General features: G+C 57.0%; 1 protein-coding gene across 1 annotated transcript; it reads left to right on the forward strand.

Annotated features, from left to right (window-relative positions):
• Window positions 1–6152: 6152 nt before the first annotated feature.
• Window positions 6153–20334, forward strand: LOC149914046 (kallikrein-6-like). Its single transcript, XM_090128112.1, has 5 exons — window positions 6153–6213; window positions 11058–11220; window positions 12858–13111; window positions 17456–17592; window positions 20145–20334. Exons 1-5 carry the CDS (start codon window positions 6177–6179, stop codon window positions 20304–20306), a joined length of 753 nt encoding a protein of 250 aa, XP_089984238.1. The 5' UTR covers window positions 6153–6176; the 3' UTR covers window positions 20307–20334.
• The last annotated feature ends 3299 nt before the right edge of the window (window positions 20335–23633 follow it).

Below are 23633 nucleotides of genomic sequence, written 5' to 3' on the forward strand. Positions count from 1 at the left end.
AATTGCCATCCCGAGAAGAACTCCATCGTTGAGAGAGCAACTTCTTAATTAGCGATTTCCCTCAGCGACGTAAATGAGAAACTCATCGCCGTGAGGTGGGACGCGGATCCCGTCCGTTTCCCCCACCTGCACCGGGGGGAAAGAGAATGATTTACGAGATTAATTAACGACAGTAATTAATAAATGGCAACTTCTTAATCCTCATCACAGCAACAATCCTGTCATTTAGGGAGCAGCTTCTTAATTAGTGATTTCCTTCAGCAACGTCGATGAGGAACTCATCGCTATGAGATGGGAGGCGGATCCCATCTCCCACACCAGTGCTGGGGGGATTAATTAATGAGACTAATTAATGACACGAATTAATAATTAGAGACCTCTTCATTGTCATTCTGAGAAGAACTCCTTCATTTAGACTTCTTAATTAGTGATTTCCCTTGGCTGTGTAAACGAGAAAATCTTCATTGTGAGATGCAACGCGGATCCCCTCTGTGCTGGGGGGAACAGATTAATTAATGAGACTAATTAACGGCACTAATTAATAATTAGTGACCTCTTAATTGTCATTCTGAGAACTCCATCACCGAGAGAACAACTTCTTAATTAGTGATTTCCTTTGGCCACGTAAATGAGAAACTCTTCGTTGTGAGACGCGACGCCGATCTCTTCTCCTGCACCCGCGATGAGGGAAAGAGATTGATTAACGAGACTAATTAATGAGACTAATTAATGATTAGTGATAGTAATGATTGTCATCCTGAGAACGCCATCATTTAGAGGACAGCTTCTTAATTAATGATTTCCCTCGGCGGCGTAAACGAGAAACTCTTCGTTATGAGGTGGGACGTGGATCCCGTCTCCAACATCTGCACACGTGGGAAGGGATTAATTAATGAGACTGATTAATGAGGCGAATTAATGGCACTAATTAATAGCACCCATTAATGCGACTAATTAATAGGGATAATTAGTCTCCTGCACGCTTATTGGCGCCAGGAGCTTCCCTCTGCCAATCTCTTGAGGCAGCACTGCTGGCTGAGAGGACCTCACCCTAATTAATCACCCGGCTAATGGACTAATTAGTGATGATGTTCGTGTCGGCCGCGCTAATTGGGAGCGTGGCGGCGAGCTGAGGTCACTGGGGACGGAGGGGGGAGGGGGACACGGGGACGTTGTGCAAGGCCCCCCTTCCGCGGGCTGCCTAATTAAACCTAATTAGCCTGCTAATTAGTGGCAGGGCTGGAAGGGATGGCGCGGGGGAATGGAGACATCGGGGTCCCTGTAGGATCTCCAAAACTGCGCCCCTATTTGGGGTCCCCAAAACTCTGCCCCTATTTGGGGTCCCTGTAACCCCCTCCCATTTTTGGGGTCCCCATAACTGCACCCCATTTTTGGGGTCCCCATAACTCTGCCCCTATTTGGGGTCGCCATAACTTCTCCCCACTTTTGGGGTCCCCAAAACTCCTCCCCATTTTGGGGTCCCCATAATTCCACCTCTATTTGGGGTCCTCGTAACCCCCTCCTATTTTGGGGTTCCCATAACTGCACCCCATTTTTGGGTCCCCGTAATTCCGCCCCTATTTGGGGTCCTCGTAACCCCCTCCCATTTTGGGGTCCCCATAACTTCTCCCCATTTTTGGGGTCCCCAAAACTCTGCCCCTATTTGGGGTCCTAGTAACTCCCTCCCATTTTTGGGGTCCCCAAAACTCGTTCCCCTGTTTGGGGTCCCCATAACTTCTCCCCACTTTTGGGTCCCCAAAACTCCTCCCCATTTTGGGGTCCCCATAATTCCACCTCTATTTGGGGTCCTCGTAACCCCCTCCCATTTTGGGGTCCCCATAACTGCACCCCATTTTTGGGGTCCCCGTAATTCCGCCCCTATTTGGGGTCCTCGTAACCCCCTCCCATTTTTTGGGTCTCAATAACTGCACCCCATTTTTGGGGTCCCCAAAACTCGTTCCCCTATTTGGGGTCCCTGTAACCCCCTCCCATTTTTGGGGTCCCCATAACTGCACCCCATTTTTGGGGTCCCCAAAACTCTGCCCCTATTTGGGGTCCCCATAACTTCTCCCCACTTTTGGGTCCCCAAAACTCCATCCCATTTTGGGGTCCCCATAACTTCTCCCCCTATTTGGGGTTCCCATAACTCCTCCCCATTTTGGGGTCCCCGTAATTCCGCCCCTATTTGGGGTCCTCGTAACCCCCTCCCATTTTGGGGTCCCCATAACTGCACCCCATTTTTGGGGTCCCCGTAATTCCGCCCCTATTTGGGGTCCTCGTAACCCCCTCCCATTTTTTGGGTCCCCATAACTGCACCCCATTTTTGGGGTCCCCAAAACTCGTTCCCCCATTTGGGGTCCCTGTAACCCCCTCCCATTTTTGGGGTCCCCATAACTGCACCCCATTTTTGGGGTCCCCAAAACTCGTCCCCCAATTTGGGGTCGCCATAACTTCTCCCCACTTTTGGGGTCCCCAAAACTCCTCCCCATTTTGGGGTCCCCATAATTCCACCTCTATTTGGGGTCCTCGTAACCCCCTCCCATTTTTGGGGACCCCCATAACTCCACCCCATTTTTGGGATCCCCCATAACTTCTCCTCATTTTTGGGGTCCCCAAAACTCCGCCCCTATTTGGGGTCCTCGTAACCCCCTCCCATTTTTGGGGTCTCCCATAACTCCACCCCATTTTTGGGGTTCTCTTTTTTCATTGAAACGAAGGGGGAAACTGAGGCACAATCTCCCCATGTTCTTCTGGCAGGAGGGCACTGGGAGACACTGGGGGGGACTGGGAGGCACTGGGAAGCACTGGGAGGCACTGGGAGGCACTGGGGGAGCACTGGAGGGGCACTGGGGAGAACTGGGAGGCACTGGAAGGCACTGGAGGGCACTGAGAGACACTGGGGGGCACTGGGAGGCACTGGGAGGCACTGGAGGGGCACTGGGGAGAACTGGGAGGCACTGGGGAGAACTGGGGGGAGAACTGGGAGGCATTGGGGAAGCACTGGACGGGCACTGGAGAGAACTGGGAGGCACTGGGAGGTACTGGGAGGCACTGGGGGGCACTGGGAGGCACTGGAAGGGCACTGGAAGGGCACTGGGAGGCATTGGGGGGAGAACTGGAGGGGCACTGAAGGGGCACTGGGGAGAACTGGGGAGAACTGGGAGGCACTGGGAGGCACTGGGGGGCACTGGGAGGCACTGGGAGGGCACTGGAGGGGCACTGGGGAGAACTGGGAGGAACTGGGGGGAGAACTGGGGAGAACTGGGAGGCACTGGGGAGCACTGGAGGGCACTGGGAGGCATTGGGGAGAACTGGGAGGCACTGGGCGGAGAACTGGGAGACACTGGGAGGGCACTGGAAGGGCACTGGGAGGCACTGGGAGAACTGGGAGGCACTGGGAGGCACTGGAGGGCACTGGGAGGCATTGGGGGGAGAACTGGGAGGCACTGGGCGGAGAACTGGGAGACACTGGGAGGGCACTGGAAGGGCACTGGGAGGCACTGGGAGAACTGGGAGGCACTGGGAGGCACTGGAAGGCACTGGAGGGCACTGGGAGACACTGGGGGGCACTGGGAGGCACTGGGAGGCACTGGAGGGGCACTGGGGAGAACTGGGAGGCACTGGGGGGAGAACTGGGGAGAACTGGGAGGCACTGGGAGGCACTGGAGGGCACTGGGAGGGCACCGTGGAGAACGGGGAGGCACTGGGGGGAGAACTGGGAGACACTGGGAGGGCACTGGAAGGGCACTGGAGGGGCAATGGGAGAACTGGGAGGCACTGGGAGGCACTGGGAGGCACTGGAGGGCACTGGGAGGCATTGGGGGAGCACTGGGAGACACTGGGGGACACTGGGGAGAACTGGGAGGGCACTGGGAGGCACTGGAGGGCACTGGGAGGCACTGGGGGGCACTGGGGGGCACTGGGAGAACTGGGAGGCACTGGGGGGAGAACTGGGGAGAACTGGGAGGCACTGAGAGGCACTGGAGGGCACTGGAGGGCACTGGGATGCATTGGGGGAGCACTGGGAGACACTGGGGGACACTGGGGAGAACTGGGAGGGCACTGGGAGGCACTGGGAAGCACTGGGGGGCACTGGGAGGCACTGGGGGAGCACTGGAGGGGCACTGGGGAGAACTGGGAGGCACTGGGAGGCACTGGAGGGCACTGGGAGGGACTGGGGAGCACTGGGTGGGCACTGGGAGGCACTGGAAGGGCACTGGAGGGGCACTGGGAGAACTGGGAGGCACTGGGAGGCACTGGAGGGTACTGGGAGGCATTGGGGGGAGAACTGGGGAGAACTGGGAGGCACTGGGAGACACTGGAGGGGCACTGGGGAGAACTGGGAGGCACTGGAAGGCACTGGAGGGCACTGAGAGACACTGGGGGGCACTGGGAGGCACTGGGAGGCACTGGAGGGGCACTGGGGAGAACTGGGAGGCACTGGGGAGAACTGGGGGGAGAACTGGGAGGCATTGGGGAAGCACTGGACGGGCACTGGAGAGAACTGGGAGGCACTGGGAGGTACTGGGAGGCACTGGGGGGCACTGGGAGGCACTGGAAGGGCACTGGAAGGGCACTGGGAGGCATTGGGGGGAGAACTGGAGGGGCACTGAAGGGGCACTGGGGAGAACTGGGGAGAACTGGGAGGCACTGGGAGGCACTGGGGGGCACTGGGAGGCACTGGGAGGGCACTGGGAGACATTGGGGGAGCACTGGGAGACACTGGGAGGGAGCTGGAAGGAATTGATGGGGGCTGGGAGGGAAATGGGAAGGGACTGGGAGCAACTGGTGGGCACTGGGAGGGACTGGGAGGCACTGGGAGGCACTGGGAGGGCACTGGGAGACATTGGGGGAGCACTGGGAGACACTGGGGGACACTGGGGAGAACTGGGAGGGCACTGGGAGGCACTGGGAGGGCACTGGGAGGGACTGGGGAGCACTGGGTGGGCACTGGGAGGCACTGGAAGGGCACTGGAGGGGCACTGGGAGAACTGGGAGGCACTGGGAGGCACTGGGAGGGCACTGGAAGGGCACTGGAAGGGCACTGGGGAGAACTGGGAGGCACTGGGGGGAGAACTGGGGAGAACTGGGAGGCACTGGGAGGCACTGGAGGGCACTGGGAGGGCACTGGGGAGAACTGGGAGGCACTGGGGGGAGAACTGGGAGACACTGGGAGGGCACTGGAAGGGCACTGGGAGGCACTGGGAGGCACTGGAGGGCACTGGGAGGCATTGGGGGGAGAACTGGGGAGAACTGGGAGGCACTGGAAGGCACTGGGATGGCACTGGGAGGGCACTGGAGGGGCACTGGGGAGAACTGGAAGGCACTGGGAGGCACTGGAAGGATATGAGGGAGTTCTGGGTGGGCACTGGGGTGAACTGGGAGGGGCAGGAAGGGCACTGATGTACTGGGATATACTGGAATATACTGGGAGCACTGGGATATACTGGGAGCACTGATGTACTGGGATATACTGGGATGTACTGGGAGCACTGGGATGTACTGGGAGCACTGATGCACTGGAATATACTGCGATATACTGGGATATACTGGGGTGTACTGGGATATACTGGGATGTACTGGGAGCACTGGGATATACTGGGAGCACTGATGTACTGGGATATACTGGGATGTACTGGGAGCACTGATGTACTGGGATATACCAGGATATACTGGGATATACTGGGGTGTACTGGGATATACTGGGATGTACTGGGAGCACTGGGATATACTGGGAGCACTGATGTACTGGGATATACTGGGATGTACTGGGATGTACTGGGATATACTGGGGTGTACTGGGATATACTGGGATGTACTGGGAGCACTGGGATATACTGGGGTGTACTGGGATATACTGGGGTGTACTGGGAGCACTGGGATGTACTGGGAGCACTGGGATATACTGGGCTGTACTGGGATATACTGGGATGTACTGGGAGCACTGGGATGTACTGGGAGCACTGGAATCACACAGCACCGGGTGGCACTGGCCGAGCCGGGAGCCCTGCAGCAGCTCACTGGGAGCACTGGGTGAACTGGGAGCACTGGGTGTACTGGGAGCACTGGGTGTACTGGGCGTGCCCGCCGACCCCGCCCCCTGCCCCCCCCCCCGCCCCCCCCGGGGTTTAAAGCTCCGCACCGAGCGCTCAGCGCCGCGTCCATTCCCAGCCGCCATGGAGAGGATCCTGCCCCTGCTGCTGCTGGCTGCTGGTGGGCACTGGGAGCAACTGGGAGGCACTGGGAGGCACTGGGAGGGGGCTGGAAGGGATTGACGGGAGTTGGGAGGGAAATGAGAAAGGAGTGGGAGCAACTGGTGGGCACTGGGAGACACTGGGAGACACTGGGAGGGGGCTGGGAGGGACTGGGAGGCACTGGGAGACACTGGGAGGGGGCTGGGAGGCACTGGGAGGCACTGGGAGGCACTGGGAGGGGACTGGGAGGCACTGGGAGGCACTGGGAGGGGGCTGGGAAGGACTGGTTTTGCACTGGGAGACACTGGGAGGGGGCTGGAAGGGATTGACTGGAGTTGGGAGGGAAATGGGAAGGGATTGGGAGCAACTGGTGGGCACTGGTTGTCACTGGGAGGCACTGGGAGGGGGCTGGGAGGGACTGGGAGGCACTGGGAGACACTGGGAGGGGGCTGGAAGGGATTGACGGGAGTTGGGAGGGAAATGAGAAGGGACTGGGAGCAACTGGTAGGCACTGGGAGGGACTGGGAGACACTGGGAGACACTGGGAGGGGGCTGGGGGGCACTGGGAGGCACTGGGAGACACTGGGAGGCACTGGGAGGGGGCTGGAAGGGATTGACGGGGGCTGGGAGGGGAATGGGAAGGGACTGGGATGGACTGGGAGGCACTGGGAGGGACTGGGAGACACTGGGAGACACTGGGAGGAGGCTGGGGGGCACTGGGAGGGCACTGGGAGGCACTGGTTTTGCACTGGGAGACACTGGGAGGGAGCTGGAAGGAATTGATGGGGGCTGGGAGGGAAATGGGAAGGGACTGGGAGCAACTGGTGGGCACTGGGAGGGACTGGGAGGCACTGGGAGGCACTGGGAGGGGGCTGGGAAGGACTGGTTTTGCACTGGGAGACACTGGGAGGGGGCTGGAAGGGATTGACTGGAGTTGGGAGGGAAATGGGAAGGGACCGGGAGCAACTGGTGGGCACTGGTTGTCACTGGGAGGCACTGGGAGGGGGCTGGGGGGCGCTGGGAGGGGGCTGGGAGGGACTGGTTTTGCACTGGGAGACACTGGGAGACACTGGGAGGGGGCTGGAAGGGATTGACGGGAGTTGGGAGGGAAATGAGAAAGGAGTGGGAGCAACTGGTGGGCACTGGGAGGGACTGGGAGACACTGGGAGACACTGGGAGGGGGCTGGGGGGCACTGGGAGGGGGCTGGGAGGGACTGGGAGGCACTGGGAGACACTGGGAGGGGGCTGGGGGGCACTGGGAGGGGGCTGGGAGGCACTGGGAGGCACTGGGAGACACTGGGAGGCACTGGGAGGGGGCTGGAAGGGATTGACGGGGGCTGGGAGGGGAATGGGAAGGGACTGGGATGGACTGGGAGGCACTGGGAGGGACTGGGAGGAGGCTGGGGGGCACTGGGAGGGGGCTGGGAGGGATTGGTGGGGGCTGGGAGGGAAATGGGAAGGGACTGGGAGCAACTGGTGGGCACTGGGAGGCACTGGGAGGGGGCTGGGAGCAGCTGGTTTTGCACTGGGAGGCACTGGGAAGGGACTGGTGGGGACTGGGAGAGGGCTGGGAGGGACTGTTGAGCACTGGGATGTACTGGGGGCAACTGGTGGGCACTGGGAAGGGGCTGGGAAGGCATTGGGAGGGGGCTGGCAGTAACTGGTGGGCACTGGGATGGAACTGGGAAGAGACTGGGAGGGAATTGGGAAGGGACTGGGAGGCACTGGTGGGCACTGGGAGGAAACTGAGGGATTGAGAGTTACTGGTAGAGTACTGGGATGATACTGGGGGGCACTGGGAGGCACTGGGAAGGAACTGGGGGGCACTGGGAGGCACTGGGAGGCACTGGGAGGCACTGGGAGGTACTGGGAAGGAACTGGGGGGCACTGGGATGGCACTGGGAGGTACTGGGAAGGAATAGGAGGGCACTGGGATGGCACTGGGAGGTACTGGGAAGGAACTGGGGGGCACTGGGATGGCACTGGGAGGTACTGGGAGGCACTGGGAGGTACTGGGAAGGAATAGGAGGGCACTGGGATGGCACTGGGAGGTACTGGGAAGGAACTGGGGGGCACTGGGATGGCACTGGGAGGTACTGGGAAGGAACTGGGGGGCACTGGGAGGCACTGGGAGGTACTGGGAGGCACTGGGTGAGAGCTGGAGGTGAACTGGGGACACTGGGAGCATACTGGTGGGAGGGAAAGAGGAGGCACTGGGAGGCGCTGGAGGGCACTGGGAGGGAGCCACGGGTGAACTGGGGACACTGGGAGGGCGCTGGGAAGGAACTGGGAAGGAACTGGGAGCACTGGGAGCGCACCGGTGGGGCGTGGGGAGGAAGGAGGAAGCAACTGGGAGGCAACTGGGAGGGACACAATGGGTTTACTGGGAGGGAGCCAGAGGGGACTGGGGTCACTGGAAGGAACTGGGCGGAACTGGGAGGGCAGTGGGAGGCGCTGGTGTGGCGCAAGAAGGAACTGGGAGTCACTGGGGGCAACTAGGAGGGACTGGGAGGCCGCGTTGGGAAAGAACTGGGAGGAACTGGGAGGAAATGGAAGGAACTGGGAGGGCAGTGGGAGGCGGTGGGTGGGAGGTGGGGGGAGGGCACTGGGAGAACTGGGAGCACTGGGAGGGACTGGGGGGCGGGAAGGGGATGGAGGAAGGGGGGAACTGGGGGAACTGGGAGGAAGTGGAAGGGACTGGGGAGGATTGGGATGAACTGGGATGAACTGGGAGGGATTGGGAGGAACTGGAACGAACTGGGAGTCACTGGGAGGAACTGGGAAGTATTGGGATGAACTGGAAGGAACTGGGAGAGAATGGAAGGGACTGCGGGGAACTGGGAAGAACTGGGAGGCACTGGGAGGAAATGGAGGGAACTGGGAGGAACTGGGAGGAACTGGGGGGGAGATGGGGGAAACTGGGGGAGAGATGGGAGGTACTGGGGAGGAACTGGGAGGAACTGGAACAAACTGGGAGGAACTGGAAGGAACTGAGAGGAACTGGGAGGAAAGGGAAGAAACTGGGTATACTGGGATGAACTGGAAGAAACTGGTTGGAGCCAGGAGGAGCTGGGAGGAACTGGAAGGAACTGGGAGGAACTGGGAGGAACAGGAAAGATCCAGGAGGAACTGGGAGGAACTGGGAGGAACTGGGAGGATCTGGAGTGATCTGGAAGGAACTGGAATGAACTGGGAGGATCCAGGAGGATCTGGGATGAACTGGGAGGAACTGGAAAGATCCAGAAAGAACTGGGAGGATCTGAAAGGAACTGGGAGGAAATGGGAGGATCTGGAATGAACTGGAATGGACTGGGAGGATCCAGCAGGATCTGGAAATATCTGGAAGGAACTGGGAGGAAATTGGAGGAAAATGGAGGATCCAGAAGGAACTGGGAGGAACTGGGAGGAAATTGGAGGATCCAGGAGGAACTGGGAGGAAACTGGCGGAACTGGGAGGAACTGGGAGTAAATTGGAGGAACTGGGAGTAAATTGGAGGAACTGGGAGGAAATTGGAGGAACTGGGAGAAAATTGGAGGATGCAGGAGGAACTGGGAGGAAGTGGGAGGATGCAGGAGGAACTGGGAGGAACTGGGAGGAACTGGGAGGAAACTGGAGGAACTGGGAGGAAATTGGAGGAACTGGGAGGAAACTGAAGGATCCAGGAGGAACTGGGAGGAAATTGGAGGAACTGGGAGGAAATTGGAGGATCTGGGACGAACTGGGAGGAAACTGAAGGATCCAGGAGGAACTGGAAGGAACTGGGAGTAAATTGGAGGAACTGGGAGAAAATTGGAGGATCCAGGAGGAACTGGAAGGAAACTGGAGGAAATTGGAGAAACTGGGAGGAAATTGGAGGATCCAGGAGGAACTGGGAAGAAATTGGAGGAACTGGGAGGAAATTGGAGGAAATTGGAGGAACTGGGAGGAACTGGGAGGAAATCGGAGGAACTGGGAGGAAACTGAAGGATCCAGGAGGAACTGGGAGGAAATTGGAGAAACTGGGAGGAAATTGGAGGATCTGGGAGGAACTGGGAGGAAACTGGAGGAACTGGGAGGAAATTGGAGGAACTGGGAGGAACTGGGAGGAAATTGGAGGAACTGGGAGAAAATTGGAGGATCCAGGAGGAAATTGGAGGAACTGGGAGGAAATTGGAGGATCTGGGAGAAACTGGGAGGAAATTGGAGGAACTGGGAGGAACTGGGAGGAAATTGGAGGATCCAGGAGGAACTGGGAAGAAATTGGAGGAACTGGGAGTAAATTGGAGGAACTGGGAGTAAATTGGAGGATCTGGGAGGAAATTGGAGGATCTGGGAGGAACTGGGAGGAAGTGGGAGGAAATTGGAGGAACTGGGAGGAAATTGGAGGATCCGGGAGGAACTGGGAGAAACTGGGAGGAAATTGGAGGAACTGGGAGGAAATTGGAGGAACTGGGAGAAACTGGGAGGAAATTGGAGGAACTGGGAGGAACTGGGAGGAAATTGGAGGAACTGGGAGGAACTGGGAGGAAATTGGAGGATCTGGGAGGAAATTGGAGGATCCGGGAGGAACTGGGAGAAACTGGGAGGAAATTGGAGGAACTGGGAGGAACTGGGAGGAAATTGGATGATCCAGGAGGAACTGGGAAGAAATTGGAGGAACTGGGAGGAAATTGGAGGAACTGGGAGGAAATTGGAGGAACTGGGAGAAAATTGGAGGATCCAGGAGGAACTGGGAGAAACTGGGAGGAAATTGGAGGAACTGGGAGGAAATTGGAGGATCCGGGAGGAACTGGGAGGAACTGGGAGGAAATTGGAGGATCCGGGAGGAACTGGGAGGAACTGGGAGGAAGTGGGAGGGCTGAGCTGTTCCTCTGCCCCCCCAGCGGCCACGGGGGACGAGAACCGGATCGTGGGGGGGCACAGCTGCCAGAAGAAACGCCACCCCCACCAGGTGGTCCTCCTGGGCCCCCAGAACAACATCCACTGCGGGGGGGTCCTCATCGACCGCCTCTGGGTGCTGACGGCCGCCCACTGCGACACCAAGAGGTGGGGGGGAGAGGTGGGGGGAGGGGGCATCGTGGCACCCCATTGGCTTTCCAGTATGGCCACCCCTGTTCCCAGTATGGCCATCCCATTTGATTCCAGTATGGCCGCCCTGTTCCCAGTATGGCTATACCATTCCCAGTATGGCCACCCTATTGGCTTCCCAGTATGGCCACCCTATTGGCTTCCCGGTATAGCCACCCCCTTCCCAGTATGGCCTTCCCGTTCCCAGTATGGCCACCCCATTGGCTTCCCAGTATGGCCATCCCATTCCCAGTATGGCCTTCCTGTTCCCAGTATGACCATCCCATTGGCTTCCCAGTATGGTCAACCCATTCCCAGTATGGCCATCTCATTGGCTTCCCAGTATGGCCATCCCGTTCCCAGTATGGCCACCCCATTGGTTTCCCAGTATGACCATCCTGTTCCCAGTATGGCCACCCCATTGGCTTCCCAGTATGGCCACCCTGTTCCCAGTATGGCTATCCCATTGGCTTCCCAGTATGGCCACCCCGTTCCCAGTATGGCCATCCCATTCCCAGTATGATCAATCCCATTCCCAGTATGGCCATCCCATTGGCTTCCCAGTATGGCCACTCCGTTTCCAGTATGGCCACCCCATTCCCAGTATGGCCACCCCATTGGCCTCCCAGTATGGCCACCCCCTTCCCAGTATGGCCACCCTGTTCCCAGTATGATCAATCCCATTCCCAGTATGGCCATCCCATTGGCTTCCCAGTATGGCCACTCCGTTTCCAGTATGGCCACCCCATTCCCAGTATGGCCACCCCATTGGCCTCCCAGTATGGCCACCCCCTTCCCAGTATGGCCACCCTGTTCCCAGTATGATCAATCCCATTCCCAGTATGGCCACCCCATTGGCTTCCCAGTATGGCCACCCCGTTCCCAGTATGGCCACCCCATTCCCAGTAAGGCCATCCCAGTACAGCCATCCCATTTTTGGGGTGGAATTGAGGATTTTTGGGGTTGAACTGAGTTTTATTTTTGGGGACCGAAGTGGGGAATTTTGTTCCTAAGAACTGGGGATTTGGGGGCAGAACTGAGGATTTTGGGGGCCAGAACTGAGGATTTTTGGGGCAGAACAGAGGATTTTTGGGGGCAGAATTGAGGATTTTGGGGGCCAGAACTGAGGATTTTAGGGCTAAACTGAGCATTTTGGGGGGGCAGAACTGAGGATTTTGGGGGCCAGAACTGAGCATTTTGAGGGCAGAACTGAGGATTTTAGGGCTAAACTGAGGATTTTTGGGGCCAGAACTGACAATTTTGGAGGGTAGAACTGAGGATTTTAGGGCTAAACTGAGCATTTCGAGGGCAGAACTGAGGATTTTGTGACAGAACTGAGGATTTTGGGGGCAGAACCCAGCTTTCTTGGGCAGAACCGAGCATTCTGGGACAGAACCCAGCATTTTTGGGGCAGAACCCAGCATTTTTGGGGCAGAACCCAGCATTTTTGGAGGGCAGAACTGAACACCTTCAGGCGAGATGTGATGCACCCACAGGACCCCTCCCCACACCCAACAACCGAACCAGAAACCCCACCGTGCTGCCCCCCCAAATTTCCCCACCTCCGCCACGCATCTCATCTCCATGTCCCCCCCTCCCTCCCCCCCCCCAAAAAGCCCCATCCCCATCCGGATGGGCGACCACAGCCTGAAGACGAAGGAGGGCACGGAGCAGTGCGTCACCTCGGCGCAGTCCTTCGTCCACCCCGACTACGACGCCACCAGTCACGACAACGACATCATGCTCCTCAAGCTCCAGAAACCCGTCCGCTTCACGCAGCACGTCCAACCCGTCGCCCTCCCCAAAAAATGTCCCCCCCCCGACACCGAGTGCGTCGTCTCCGGCTGGGGCAGCACAAGCAGCCCCGAAGGTACGTGGGGGGGGGGGAGAAGAGGTGGGGGGGTGTGGGAGGAGATTGGGGGGGTCTGGGGGCATCTCGGCGTCTTGGGAGCATCTCAACATTTTGGGGGCATCTCAACATTTTGGGGGTATTCAACATCTTGGGGGCATCTCAACACCTTGGGAGCATCTGGGTGTCTTGAGGGCATCTCAATATCTTGAAGTTATCTCAACATTTTGGGGGCATCTCAACATTTTGGGGGTATCAACATTTTGGGGGTATCTCAACATCTTGGGAGCATCTCGGTGTCTTGAGGGCATCTCAACATTTTGGGGACATCTCAACATTTTGGGGGCATCTCAGTGTCCTGAGGGTATCTCAATGACTTGAAGTTATCTCAACACCTTGGGGGCATCTCAACATCTTGGGAGCATCTGGGTGTCTTGAAGGCATCCCAACATTTTGGGGACATCTCAACATTTTGGGGGCATCTCAGTGTCCTGAGGGTATCTCAATGACTTGAAGTTATCTCAACACCTTGGGGGCATCTCAACATCATGGGAGCATCTCGGTGTCTTGAGGGCATCTCAACATTTTGGGGGCATCTCAACACCTTGGGGGCATCTGGGTGTCTTGAGGGCATCTCAACACCTTGGGGGCATCTCAACATTTTGGGGGCATCTCGGTGTCTTGGGGGCATCTCAACATTTTGGGGGTATTCAACATCTTGGGGGCATCTCAACACCTTGGGAGCATCTGGGTGTCTTGAGGGCATCTCAATATCTTGAAGTTATCTCAACATTTTGGGAGCATCTCAACATTTTGCGGGCATCTCAACACCTTGGGGGCATCTCAACACCTTGGGAGCATCTGGGTGTCTTGGGGGCATCTCAACATTTTGGGGGCATCTCAACATTTTGGGGGTATCTCAACATTTTGGGGGCATCTCAACATTTTGGGGGTATTCAACATCTTGGGGGCATCTCAACACCTTGGGAGCATCTGGGTGTCTTGAAGGCATCTCAACATTTTGGGGGTATCTCAACATCTTGGGGACATTTCAGTGTCCTGAGGGTATCTCAATGACTTGAAGTTATCTCAACATTTTGGGGGCATCTCAACATTTTGGGGGCATCTCGGCGTCTTGGGGGCATCTCAACATTTTGGGGGCATCTCAACACCTTGGGAGCATCTGGGTGTCTTGGGGGCATCTCAACATCTTGAAGTTATCTCAACATTTTGGGGGCATCTCAACACCTTGGGAGCATCTTGGTGTCTTGAGGGCATATCAGTGTCTTGAGGATATCTCAATGTCTTGAAGTCATCTCAACATCTTGGGAGCATCTCGGCATCTTGGGGGCATCTCAACATTTTGGGGGCATCTCGGCGTCTTGGGGGCATCTCAAGATTTTGGGGGCATCTCAACATTTTGGGGGTATTCAACATCTTGGGGGCATCTCAACACCTTGGGAGCATCTGGGTGTCTTGAGGGCATCTCAATATCTTGAAGTTATCTCAACATTTTGGGGGCATCTCAACGTTTTGGGGGCATCTCAACATTTTGGGGGCATCTCAACATTTTGGGGGTATCTTAACAATTTGGGGGCATTTCAACAGCTTGGGAGCATCTGGGTGTCTTGAGGGCATCTCAGTGTCTAGAAGTTATCTCAACATTTTGGGGGCATCTCAACATTTTGGGGGCATCTCAACACCTTGGGAGCATCTGGGTGTCTTGAGGGCATCTCAACATTTTGGGGGCATCTCAACATTTTGGGGGCATCTCAACATCTTGGGGGCATCTCAACACCTTGGGAGCATCTGGGTGTCTTGAAGGCATCTCAACATTTTGGGGGTATCTCAACATTTTGGGGGCATTTCAACAGCTTGGGAGCATCTGGGTGTCTTGAGGGCATCTCAACGTCTTGGGAGCATCTCAACATTTTGGGGGCATCTCAACATTTTGGGGGCATCTCAGTGTCCTGAGGGTATCTCAATGACTTGAAGTTATCTCAAAACCTTGGGGGCATCTCAACATCATGGGAGCATCTGGGTGTCTTGGGGGCATCTCAACATCTTGAAGTTATCTCAACATTTTGGGGGCATCTCAACACCTTGGGAGCATCTTGGTGTCTTGAGGGCATCTCAGTGTCTTGAGGATATCTCAATGTCTTGAAGTCATCTCAACATCTTGGGAGCATCTCGGCATCTTGGGGGCATCTCAACATTTTGGGGGCATCCCAACACCTTGGGGGCATCTCAACATTTTGGGGGCATCCCAACACCTTGGGGGCATCTCAACATTTTGGGGGCATCCCAACACCTTGAAAGCATCTCAACATCTTGAAGTTATCTCAACATCTTGGGGGCATCTCAGCAGCTTGGGGACATCTCAGTGTCTTGAAGACATCTCAGCCACTTGGGGGCATCTCAACACCTGGGGGGCATCTCAGTGTCTTGAGGGTATCTCAATGTCTTGAAATTATCTCAACATTCTGGGGGCATCTCAACACCATCTTGGGGACATCTTGTCGTCTTGGGGACACCTCAGTGTCTTGAAGACATCTCAGCAACTTGGGGGCATCTCAACATCATGCGGGCATCTCGGTGTCTTGAGGGTATCTCAATATCTTGAAGTTATCTCAACATTTTGGGGACATCTCGGCATCTTGGGGACATCTGTACATCATGGGGGCATCTCGTTGTCTTGAGGGGCATCTCAGCACCTTGGGGGCATCTCAACATCATGGGGACAATCTCGGTGTCCTGGGGGCATCTCAACGTCTTCAGGTTATCTCGTCATCTTGGGGACAACTCGACATCTTGAGGAGATCTAAGGCACCTTGGGGACACCTCGTTGTCTTGGGGACATCTCAACATCTTGAGGTAATCTCAGCACCTTGGGGACATCTCAACACCTTGGGGACATCCTGACGTCTTGGAGGCATGTCAAGGCCTTGGGGAACATCTCAACATCTTGGGGATCGACATCTCGGCATCCTGGGGGCACTTCAGTGTCTTGAGGACATCTCAGCACCTTGGGGACACCTCAGTGCCTCGGGGACATCTCAACATCTTGGGGACATCTCAACATCTCGGGGACATCTTGACGTCTTGGGGACATCTCAGCACCATTGGGGAACATCTCAATGTCTTGAGATTCCTTCAACGTCTTGGGGGCATCTCAATCCCTTGAGGACATTTCAGTGTCTTGAGGGCACCTTTTGACATCTTGGGGACATCTCAACACCTTGGGGACTCCTCAAAACATCACGGGGACATCTCGGTGTCCTGAGGGTATCTCAACACCTTGGGGACATCTCAACACCATCTTGGGGACACCTTGGTGCCTTGGTGGCATCTCAGTGACTTGAGGACATCTCAGTACCTTGGGGACACCTCGGTGTCTTGGGGACGTTTCGGTGTCTTGGGGACTTTTTGGTGTCTTGGAAACATCTCAAAGCCTTGGGGACACCTCGGTGTCTTGGGGACACCTCAGTGCCTTGAAGGTATCTGGACCTCATGGGGACATCTCCACGTCTTGGGGACATCTTGAGGTTATTGTTGGCATCTTGAGGTCATTTCGGCACCTTGGGGACCTCTCGGTGCCTCGGGGACATCTCAATACCCTGGGGGCATCTCAGTGACTTGAGGACATCTCAGTGCCTTGGGGACGTTTTGGTGTCTTGGGGACGTTTCGGTGTCTTGGAAACATCTCAGTGCCTTGGGGACACCGCGGTGTCTTGGGGACACCTCAGTGCCTTGAAGGTATCTGGACACCATGGGGACATCTCCACGTCTTGGGGACATCTTGAGGTCATTTCAGCACCTCGGGGACCTCTCGGTGCCTTGGGGACATCTCAGTACCTTGAGGACGTTTCGGTGTCTTGGGGACGTTTTGGTGTCTTGGGGACATCTCAAAGCCTTGGGGACATCTCGGTGTCTTGGGGACACCTCAGTGCCTTGAAGGTATCTGGGCATCATCGGGACATCTCCACATCTTGGGGACATCTTGAGGTCATTTCAGCACCTCGGGGACCTCTCGGTGCCTTGGGGACATCTCAGTGCTTTGGGGACATCTCAGTGCCTTGGGGACACCGCGGTGTCTTGGGGACACCTCAGTGCCTTGAAGGTATCTGGACACCATGTGGACATCTCCACGTCTTGGGGACATCTTGAGGTCATTTCCGCACCTCGGGGACACCTCGGTGCCTTGGGGACACCTCAGCATCTCGGTGGCATCTCAGCATCTTGTGGACATCTGGGAATCTTGAGTCCCTGGGGTGGGTCAGCGCCCCACCCCTCCCCCCCAAGGGATCTGTGGGGCACGGTGTGTCCTGTCCCCCCTCCACGCTGACCTCGTCCCCTTGTCCCCAGGGTATTTCCCCGATGTCCTCCAGTGCGGCGTCGTCTACACCATCACCAACGAGGAGTGCTCCAGGCTGTACCCCAAAGGGATCACCAAGAACATGCTCTGCGCAGGGCTCAGCTCGGGGGGCACCGACTCCTGCCAGGTGGGTCCGGCGCTTATGGGGTGCTTATGGGGTGCTTATGGGGTGGCCGTGGGGCTCTGGCTGCTCCCCCAACCCCGTAGATTCATGGTGGTCACCATCCGTCATCAGATGTCACATAGAGGACCACCAACCCCATAGGTTCCATGGTGGTCTCCACCCATCGCCACGTGCCCCATAGAGGACCACCAACCCCATAAGTCCATGGTGACCCAAGGATCACCGACCCCATAAGTCCACGGTGGTCTCCATCCATCTCCACATGCCCCAAATTCGACCACCAACCCCATAAGTCCATGGTGGTCTCCATCCTTCACCCCAAATTCGACCACCAACCTCATAGATCCATGGTGACCCAAGGACCACCGACCACATAAGTCCATGGTGGTCTTCACCCACCACCCCATGCCCCAAATTCGACCACCAACCCCATAGATCCATGGACCCAAGGACCACCAACCCCGTAGATCCATGGTGGTCTCCATCCTTCACCCCAAATTCAACCACCGACCCCATGGACCCATGGTGACCAAGGACCACCGACCCCATAAGTCCATGGTGGTCTCCATCCATCTCCACGTGCCCCAAATTTGACCCAACCCCATAGATCCATGGTGACCCAAGGACCACCAACCCCATAGATCCACGGTGGTCTCCATCCATCACCCCATACCCAAGGACAACCACCAACCCCATAAGTCCATGGTGCTCTCCACCCATCACCCCATACCCCAAATTTGACCACCGACCCCATAGGGCCATGGTGGTCTCCATCCATCACCATGTGCCCCATAGAGGAACACCAACCCCATAAGTCCATGGTGACCCAAGGACCACCGACCCCATAGATCCATGGAAGTCTCCATCCTTCACCCCATACCCCAAATTTGACCACCAGCCCCATAAGTCCATGGTGGTCTCCATCCATCCCCCCATCCCCCAAATTCAACCACCGACCCCACAGATTCACCCCATCCCCCAAATTCGACCACCTACCCCATAAGTCCCTGGTGGTCTCCACCCATCCCCCCGTCCCCCAAATTCAACCACCGACCCCACAGATCCATGGTGCTCTCCATCCATCACCCCATACCCCAAATTTGACCACCAACCCCATAAGTCCATGGTGCTCTCCATCCATCACCCCATACCCCAAATTCAACCATCAACCCCATAAGTCCACAGTGGTCTCCCATCCTCCCATCCCCCAAATTCAACCACCGACCCCAGAGCCCCACGGTGCTCTCCACCCATCCCCCAAATACGACCACCGACCCCACAGATCCGTGGTGGTCTCCATCCATCACCCCATACCCCAAATTTGACCACCGACCCCATAAGTCCACAGTGGTCTCCCATCCCCCCATCCCCCAAATTCAACCACCGACCCCACAGATCCATGGTGCTCTCCACCCATCACCCCATACCCCAAATACGACCACCGACCCCATAAGTCCACAGTGGTCTCCCATCCCCCCATCCCCCAAATTCAACCACCGACCCCAGAGCCCCACGGTGCTCTCCACCCATCCCCCAAATACGACCACCGACCCCACAGATCTACGGTGCTCTCCACCCATCCCCCAAATTCAACCACCGACCCCACAGATCTACGGTGCTCTCCACCCATCCCCCAAATACGACCACCGACCCCACAGATCCATGGTGCTCTCCATCCATCCCCCCATCCCCCAAATTCAACCACCGACCCCGCAGATCCGTGGTGGTCTCCACCCATCACCCCATACCCCAAATACGACCACTAACCCCATAAGTCCACAGTGGTCTCCATCCATCACCCCATACCCCAAATTTGACCACCGACCCCATAAGTCCACAGTGGTCTCCCATCCCCCCATCCCCCAAATTCAACCACCGACCCCACAGATCCGTGGTGGTCTCCACCCATCACCCCATACCCCAAATTCAACCACTGACCCCACAGATCCATGGTGGTCTCCACCCATCACCCCATACCCCAAATTCAACCACCGACCCCATAAGTCCATGGTGCTCTCCATCCATCACCCCATACCCCAAATTCAACCATCAACCCCATAAGTCCACAGTGGTCTCCCATCCCCCCATCCCCCAAATACGACCACCGACCCCATAAGTCCATGGTGGTCTCCACCCATCACCCCATACCCCAAATACGACCACCGACCCCATAAGTCCACAGTGGTCTCCCATCCCCCCATCCCCCAAATTCAACCACCGACCCCAGAGCCCCACGGTGCTCTCCACCCATCCCCCAAATACGACCACCAACCCCATAAGTCCATGGTGGTCTCCATCCATCACCCCATACCCCAAATTTGACCACCAACCCCATAAGTCCACAGTGGTCTCCCATCCCCCCATCCCCCAAATTCAACCACCGACCCCACAGCCCCACGGTGACCCACAGAACCCCTCACCCCCCCCCTCCTCCCCTCCCCCCAGGTTGCTCACCCACGGGGGTCGTGGTGGACGGGTGGGTGGGATGGGGGGGTGGACCACCCCCAGGGGGGGGGTGTCACGTGACCTTTGCCCCTTAGTGTCCCGTTTTGTAGGGTGACTCCGGCGGCCCGCTGGTTTGCCATGACGAGCTGCAGGGCATCGTGTCGTGGGGGATGCAAGTGTGCGGGAAGAGGGGCAAACCGGGGGTCTACACCCGCGTCTGCGCCTTCACCTCCTGGATCCACGACACCATCCGCAGGAACGGCCGCCCCTGAGGGACCCCCACCCCCAAATTATCCCCAAATCCCCCCCACCCCCCCATGTTTCCCCTTTTTATCCCACCCTCAACCTTCTGACGCGGCTCCGGGTTCGACGCTTCTCCCAGCCCAGGGTGGGGGGGAGAACCTGGAATAAAGTGCTGCTGTGAAATGGAGTCACGTGGGGTGTGGGGGGGCGGGTGGGTTGGAAGGGGGGGTGGGGGGGTCGAGGGGGGGGGGTCCGTTTTGGGGGTCGTTTGGTGGTCGAGGGGGGGCAAATTGTGGCCGCGTGTGGGGTTGGGGTGGGGGGAAAGATGAAATCGTGTGTGTTTGTATGGGGGAGGGGTTATGGGGGGGCACGGGGGTTGGAAGGGGGGGTGGGGGCTTTTTTTTTGGGGGGGGGGTCCGTTTTGGGGGTCGTTTGGTGGTCGAGGGGGGGCAAATTTTGGCTGTGTGTGGGATTGGGGGGGTGGGCAACTTGAAATCATGTTTGTGTTTGTATGGGGGAGGGGTTATTGGTGAGGGGGGGGGTTGGAAGGGGGGGTGGGGGCTTTTTTTGGGGGGGGGGTCCATTTTGGGGGTCGTTTGGTGGTCGAGGGGGGGCAAACTGTGGCCATGTGTGGTTGGGGGGGTGGGCAAGATGAAATCGTGTGTATTTGTAGGGGGGGGGAGGGGTTATGAGGGGGGCAGGGGGCTTGGAAGGGGGGGTTGGGGGGGTCGAGGGGGGGGTCCATTTTGGGGGTCGTTTGGTGGTTGAGGGGGGGCAAATTGTGGCCGTGTGTGGGGTTGGGGGGGTGGTGGTGGGCAAGATGAAATCGTGTGTGTTTGTATGGGGGAGGGGTTATGGGGGGGCAGGGGGGTTGTAAGGGGGGGTGGGGGCTTTTTTGGGGGGGGGTCCGTTTTGGGGGTCGTTTGGTGGTCGTGGGGGGGCAAATTGTGGCCGTGTGTTGTTGGGGGGGTGGTGGTGGGCAAGATGAAATCGGGTGTGTTTGTATGGGGGAGGGGTTATGGGGGGGCAGGGGGCTTGGAATTGGGGGTGGGGGCTTTTTGGGGGGGGGTCCGTTTTGGGGGTCGTTTGGTGGTCGAGGGGGGGCAAATTGTGGCCATGTGTGGGGTTGGGGGGGTGGTGGCAACCTAAAAATGTGGGGGTTTTGAGGGTGGTGGTCATGGGGGCAACCCAAAAATACGGGGGGGGGGGGGGGGGGGGTCTGGCTTTGGTGGACTGTAGGAAATCTTCTGGAGGACGTCTGTCCTGGTCTGTTGGACGTCTGTCCTTCTGTAGGATGTCTGTCCATCTGTAGGACGTCTGTGGAGGACTGGAGGACTTCTGTCCATCTGTAGGATGTCTGTCTGGTTTTGTAGGATGTCTGTCCATCTGTAGGACGTCTGTCCTTCTGTAGGACACCTGTCTGGGTTTGGAGGACGTCTGTCCATCTGTAGGACGTCTGTCCTTCTGTAGGACGTCTGTCCATCTGCAGGACGTCTGTCCTTCTGTAGGAAATCTGAGGAGGTCTGTAGGACGTCTGTCCATCTGTAGGACATCTGTCCATCTGTAGGACATCTGTCTGCGTTTGGAGGACGTCTGTCCTTCTGTAGGACGTCTGTCCATCTGTAGGACATCTGTCTGGGTTTGGAGGATATCTGTCCTTCTGTAGGACATCTGTCCATCTGCGGGACGTCTGTCCATCTGTAGGACATCTGAGGAGGTCTGTAGGACGTCTGTCCATCTGTAGGACATCTGTCTGGGTTTGGAGGACGTCTGTCCTTCTGTAGGACGTCTGTCCATCTGTAGGACATCCATGGAAGTCTGTAGGACATCTGTCCATCTGTAGGACATCTGTCCATCTGTAGGACATCCGTCTGGGTTTGGAGGACGTCTGTCCTTCTGTGGGACGTCTGTCCTTCTGTAGGACATCTGTCTGGGTTTGTAGGATGTCTGTCCATCTGTAGGACATCTGTCCATCTGTAGGACATCTGTCTGGGTTTGGAGGACATCTGTCCATCTGTAGGACGTCTGTCCATCTGTAGGACATCCGTCTGGGTTTGGAGGACATCTGTCCATCTGTAGGACATCTGTCGGGGTTTGTAGGACGTCTGTCCATCTGTAGGACATCTGTCCATCTGTAGGACATCTGTCTGGGTTTGGAGGACATCTGTCCATCTGTAGGACATCCATGGAAGTCTGTAGGACATCTGTCCATCTGTAGGACGTCTGTCCATCTGTAGGACGTCTGTCTGGGTTTGGAGGACGTCTGTCCATCTGTAGGACATCTGTCTGGGTTTGGAGGACATCTGTCCATCTGCAGGACATCTGTCTGGGTTTGTAGGATGTCTGTCCATCTGTAAGACATCCGTCTGGGTTTGGAGGACATCTGTCCATCTGCAGGATATCTGTCCATCTGTAGGACATCTGTTGGGGTTTGTAGGACGTCTGTCCATCTGTAGCACATCTGTCGGGGTTTGTAGGACGTCTGTCCATCTGTAGGACATCTGTCCATCTGTAGGACGTCTGTCCATCTGCAGGACGTCTGTCCTTCTGTAGGACATCTGTCTGGGTTTGGAGGACGTCTGTCCATCTGTAGGACATCTGTCCATCTGCAGGATGTCTGTCCTTCTGTAGGATGTCTGTCTGGGTTTGGAGGATGTCTGTCCATCTGTAGGACGTCTGTCCATCTGTAGGACATCCGTCTGGGTTTGGAGGACCTCTGTCCTTCTGTAGGACATCTGACTGGGTTTGGAGGATGTCTGTCCTTCTGTAGGACATCTGTCCATCTGTAGGACGTCTGTCCATCTGCAGGACGTCTGTCCTTCTGTAGGACATCTGTCTGGGTTTGGAGGACGTCTGTCCTTCTGTAGGACATCTGTCTGGGTTTGTAGGATGTCTGTCCATCTGTAGGACATCCATGGAAGTCTGTAGGACATCTGTCCATCTGTAGGACGTCTGTCCATCTGTAGGACGTCTGTCTGGGTTTGGAGGACGTCTGTCCATCTGTAGGACATCTGTCTGGGTTTGGAGGACATCTGTCCATCTGCAGGACATCTGTCTGGGTTTGTAGGATGTCTGTCCATCTGTAAGACATCCGTCTGGGTTTGGAGGACATCTGTCCATCTGTAGGACGTCTGTCCATCTGTAGGACATCGGTCTGGGTTTGTAGGACGTCTGTCCGCCTGTAGGATGTCTGTCCATCCGTAGGACATCGGTCTGGGTTTGTAGGACGTCTGTCCGTCTGTAGGATGTCTGTCCATCCGTAGGACATCCGTCTGGGTTTGGAGGACGTCTGTCCCTCTGTAGGACATCTGTCCCTCTGTAGGACGTCTGTCCATCCGTAAGACACCATACAGACC

Source organism: Phasianus colchicus, chromosome 32 (genome assembly GCF_987193195.1).
Source record: "Phasianus colchicus chromosome 32, bPhaCol1.hap1.1, whole genome shotgun sequence".
Taxonomy (NCBI): Eukaryota; Metazoa; Chordata; class Aves; order Galliformes; family Phasianidae; genus Phasianus; species Phasianus colchicus.

Coding starts and splice junctions, on each gene's coding strand:
- LOC149914046 (XM_090128112.1), top strand. CDS start 6,177: ATGGAGAGGATCCTGCCCCTGCTGCTGCTGGCTGCTG. Junction 11,221..12,857: donor GCCCACTGCGACACCAAGAG/GTGGGGGGGAGA, acceptor CCCCCCAAAAAG/CCCCATCCCCATCCGGATGG. Junction 13,112..17,455: donor CAGCACAAGCAGCCCCGAAG/GTACGTGGGGGG, acceptor CCTTGTCCCCAG/GGTATTTCCCCGATGTCCTC.